General features: G+C 43.3%; 1 protein-coding gene across 1 annotated transcript; it reads left to right on the top strand.

The window, feature by feature from the left end:
• The first annotated feature begins 279 nt into the window (after nt 1-279).
• Nucleotides 280-786, top strand: LOC103537622 (platelet glycoprotein IX). The gene is given in 4 exon segments (XM_008503927.2): nt 280-486; nt 489-539; nt 542-698; nt 701-786. Coding segments are annotated over 4 exon segments (501 nt in total).
• Nucleotides 787-4,826: the final 4,040 nt, after the last annotated feature.

The raw sequence follows: 4,826 nt of genomic DNA, 5'->3' as shown, positions 1-4,826 counted from the left end.
GCAATGACCTAGAGCAAAAGAGAAGCACTGTGCTCTCTCCAGCTGCATAAATGCTGCTTTAATGTCAGGAAAGATGGCTCTGTGGGAAATACAGAAAGCTGAAGATTTTCTTCCAAAAACCCAAACCTCATGTGTAATCCTGAGGAAAACATAGCTGTGTTCTAGTTCCATTTAGGAACATGACTATCAGATTATTATCCTTGTTCTCTGGGTAGCTGAAGCATGAACAAGAGAGATTTCATCACTCTGGCTGGATCTGCCCTGTTGTTTCTGTTCCACATGACCCAAACTGAGGGCTGTCCTCTCTCCTGCAACTGCAAGCTCCTGGGTGAAGAGGAGGGTCTGCAGGTGGACTGCAGCTCCAGGGAGCTGGTGGAGTTGCCTGCCTTGCCTGCTAACACCAAGAGGCTTTATCTGCAGAACCAACAGCCTGACCTCGGTCCTCCGGGTCCCTGGACAGCTTGCAACAGCCTGGAGGAAGTGAAAATGTTGTTGACAACCCTTGGCACTGTGACTGTCATATTCTGTACTTTAAAACTGGTGGTTAGAAGACACTTCTGCATCCTGACTGGCCAACATCAGGTGTGCAAGCCCAGCCCCTGTCAGGATGAAAGCCCTGAGGCAGCTGAGTGGCAACGAGCTGGGGGTTTGTAAGAGGCTGCTCCCAGTCAAGTGCCTGGAGTTCTTCTGGAGAGACCTGCGTTAATTGCTGGAGCAATCATCACACTTCTGTTAGTAGCATGGGCTCTGAAAGGCTCCAAAAAGCTGGTCTGCCAAAAAACCTAAGGCAATACAACTCCAGGGCCTGGCTGCTGTGGAAGCAGCCCTCCCAAAGCCACAAGGTGCAATGAGCTTCAAGAGACAGCTCCCCCTCCTCTGCCCAGCAAAGCCGTGTCTGGCAGTGCCAGTCGGAGTGGGGAGCATCCTGCCAGCAGCTCCCGGGGCTCAGAGCCTGGGGCCTCACAGCCCCAAGTCTGCTTTCATTTCTTGGGGATGGATCTACAGGCAAGCTGCATCCTGCTGCTGCCTCCTCATATGAAAAGCAGTTTCTAAATTCTTAAAAAAAATCATTTGACTTAGCGTTTTCCCCCGAGTTCTCAGCTCTGACAGCAAAAAGATTTACCCCCCAAATCCTACACCTTTTAATATATGGAGATGAACACTCGTACTGTTTTTGCAATTCTTTTCTCACTGGGAAGTTGTGTGAGGCTGCAACCTGTTACTGCCTCGCTGTCCCCAGAGGCCTGGGAGAGCCATTCTTGTGTCCAAGCAGCTTCAATCACCTCCTCCTCAGGTTCTTCCTGCCAGCAAACCCTCTCTGATTACCTGGAGCCAGTCAATGTGTCCCTCACTGAATACATTTAAAGATGGTCTGGTAATAGGAATAAAATGTGTAAAAATAATTTTGGATATTGTTGAATTTCCTAAAGAATGAACAATAAAAGAGCATTCTATATGAAACAGAAATAATGGGTGCTTCTGGAACATTCATACTCACACAAGTTTAAGTTTGATCTCTTTCACAATTTTACACATTTCTGATTAAAAACCTAAGAAACTTCCAGAGCTTGGCTTCCAGTTTTATTATTGGTATTTGATACACAACAGCCTTGAAGAGAATGTACTCCCTTCCCTTCTGCTCTTTGTGCCCCCATCCTCACAGAAAAATTGGCAATTGCTGACTCTGTTGTTTTCTCCCTAAACTGCTTCTTCACAAGTCCCAAGAGCAGCAGCTCACGCTGTGACCGCCCTCCTGTCTGGCCAAACCAGGCTGCTGAGATGGGAGATCTCTGAAGGTCTAAAATGAATACAAATCAATTTAAGAACATATTTTGTAAGTGTTCCTCCTAGCCCCAACCCTGAGCTAGGTATTAGAGGCTACCAGAGGGCAGGACAGGCAGCCATGGGTAGGGGTAATGATTTAGTTACAATTAGTACAAAGTGTAACGCGGGGATTTTGGTTGGAAAAGGAAGGAACAGAGACAGATGTTTTCCTGTAAAATAATTAATGATCTGGGAGATACCAGCCCATTGCAGGGTTGAAGTCTGCAAAGATACATAACAGGGAGGAGGGAAGTGGTGGGATACTTGGAGTGCCAAGCAATGGGAAGCAAGATTGTCCATTTAGAACACAAAAGATGGGTTGAGGATTCAGTGCAGATAAAGCAAATAAACTGGTGCAATGCTCTCCCATAACAGGACACTGCAGCAAAGGCTAATGTGAGCTTTTCTTCTTAAAAACAGGGAGTATCACTTAGAGATAGAAAGGTTTAGTTACCTCCATGTTTAGATAAGGTACAGCAATTTAGCACCAGTGATGCTACAATCAAGAAGAATCAGCTGCAGAACAATCAGAAAAAACAACTGTCATGCAAATAAAAAGATTGGAATGTATCTTAAAAGGTGTGTAATTGTTTCCATTTAATAACTTAAGGAATTACAAGATCATGGTGTGTATAAGTCTACATGGAGATAACATTTGTTAACAAAGGTCTGAGAGTAAGAAATTACACTAGAACAGGGCTCCAATCTACCAGTGAACACAGTAGACACAGAAATAGCTGTGTTATCTAGCAGGTGGCATGGTGAAGCCTATAGTTTAACCAGCTGTGGGAGTTTTTCAATTAGTAGACACTACCTGAAATGAGAACAATTTTAACAGAACTGTATAGCCAGCTAAAGTTGACAGCAATACTTAACACCTGCATATTTATGGTGGGATAGGCCATGAGAAGAGAGACCACAATGGAAGTGTTCACTGAGACATCCTTGGTGAGCATGGGCAGCACCCTGAGGAGCTGACACTGCACTGCCAGCAACAGGAATATTCCTCCCCACCCTCTGCAGCTGCACATGGCACTCCTCACCTCCAAGGGCAAGCACACAATTTGCTTTTTGCAGTGTTGCATCCCAGCTGCAGGAAGTGAACCACATACCCTGGGAGCAGCAGGGCTTGGTAAGGCTGTGTTACACCCAGGGCAGACCAGAGTAAAGCTGTGTCTTCAGATTTACGTGTGCATTTTGATGCTGGGACAAACATTTAGAATTTCTCTGGCTTTACTAAATGTTATTCTACATAAAAAACCTCTGCAGGAGAGAATGGGGGGAAAAAAAAGCAAGAGGACATAGTGATGTAAGCACTCAGATGTTTTAAAATATTTTCTCAGCACTGAGCTTTCAATTTTTTAAAAGGCAACCATCATTCTGTACTAATGCAGAATGTTACAGAAGAAATGCACTCTGCAGTCTCTCATGGAGACTTTCCTAAATGGTATTTCTTGTTTCCCCCAAATAAAATAAATGATTAACACTACAAGCTTATCACTCTCTCTGTGCCTATAAAGCTAGAGATGCATTTTCAAGCCTGCCATAAAATCCAGGCCAAGCAACCCAATGGATTTGAATAGTTCTAGACTGTGACCCATAGCAAAACATTTAATACACAGGTGAAGTGGATGAATTTAGAAATGGGCACAGGAACAAAGTCATCTTGAAAGTTTGCTGCTGTAGATGAAAATAGTAATTGCTGCATGCAATAGTAATTTACTGCATGGCTTTAATTTACAAATGTGAAAGAGGGAGCAATCAGCAAACACTTCTCCTTATACCAACTAACACACTAAATAAGATGCAGAGAATACAGAAAGAAGTATTTGAGAGAACACATTTTCTGACCTCTTAAGAGGAAAGAAAAGGAATCTCTTCCATCACACTATTTCACATGCCAGTTAAAACATTGCATTTAACACTTCTGAAGTAGTTGAAGAGGTTTGCTCTTAGCTGAAAAAACTCTGAAAAGGGGAAAGCTGGAACTGCTAATTAAAGGCTGGAGATAACATTCAGCTGTTTATCTGGCAAGGCCACATGTCTTCCAGAAAGCCACAAACTCCATCAAACTGCATCATTAATACTGCAGTTGCTAAACAATGTGGAAAGAACAGGAAAAATATGTCACGCTAAGTGAAACATGCAGAGAGCATTCCAAAGGAGTCTGAAAAGGAAAGTGTTATATATCTTGTCTGCAAGAGGGCAAACTGGTGAATGGAGCTGGTTTCACATTCTTTGGTAGCACAGGTTGTAACTGCTGGGATTGAATGCAAGTAAAAAATCTTGAGTTAATTTTTTAAATAAAAAAATTACTTAGCAAGACAAGTAATCATACTCAGAGTTATTAAGCAAGATTAAAAAAATATATTTAAACAGTCCACTGTAATACACAGAGTAGATTTGTGTAAGTTGCAACTCAGTGCAAACTGCAATTAAATTAATGTGGAAAGCTTCTCTGTGCAGTAGTGGAGTCAAACTGCAATACTGTTATGCAGCTGTTGAGATGCAGCTTTGCATCCTCTAAACACAGCCATGGATCTGTCTTCTGAAGTGAGCTACAAATGCTGTTTCTTCACTGAAGGTACACTGGTAGTTAAGAATTAAAGCATTTTGTTAATTTACAAGTCTGAAAGGAAAAAAAAAAAACAAACCTCTTGAGAGAAGAGGGAGAAAGCCTATAGCACAGTTTCTCTGGTGTTCCTCAGAAGCCAGAGGAAGGAGCAGCAAAAGAAGCCTGGGGAGGGAGTGCCCGAAGGACAGAGCACCCTGGGCATGAAGGGTGGAGCTGAACAGCTCCATTTCCATGGACAGATCAGATGCCTCCCTTTTTTACCTTTTTTTTTCTCTTTAATGACAAATACACAGCTCTCTCCTGGTAGGCAAGTGCCAGCAGCACTGCTAGAGGTGAGAGTGATGGGAAGGGCTGGTTATTTTGGGCTCAGCAGCACGACAGTGCATGCAACCCCATGGGTGTGAGAAGGGAGCCAGCTCATGGCTTT

This window comes from Calypte anna, chromosome 12 (assembly GCF_003957555.1).
Source record: "Calypte anna isolate BGI_N300 chromosome 12, bCalAnn1_v1.p, whole genome shotgun sequence".
Lineage (NCBI taxonomy): Eukaryota > Metazoa > Chordata > Aves > Apodiformes > Trochilidae > Calypte > Calypte anna.
Note: the sequence above shows the minus strand (reverse complement) of the source record. Positions and strands in the feature narration are given on the sequence as shown.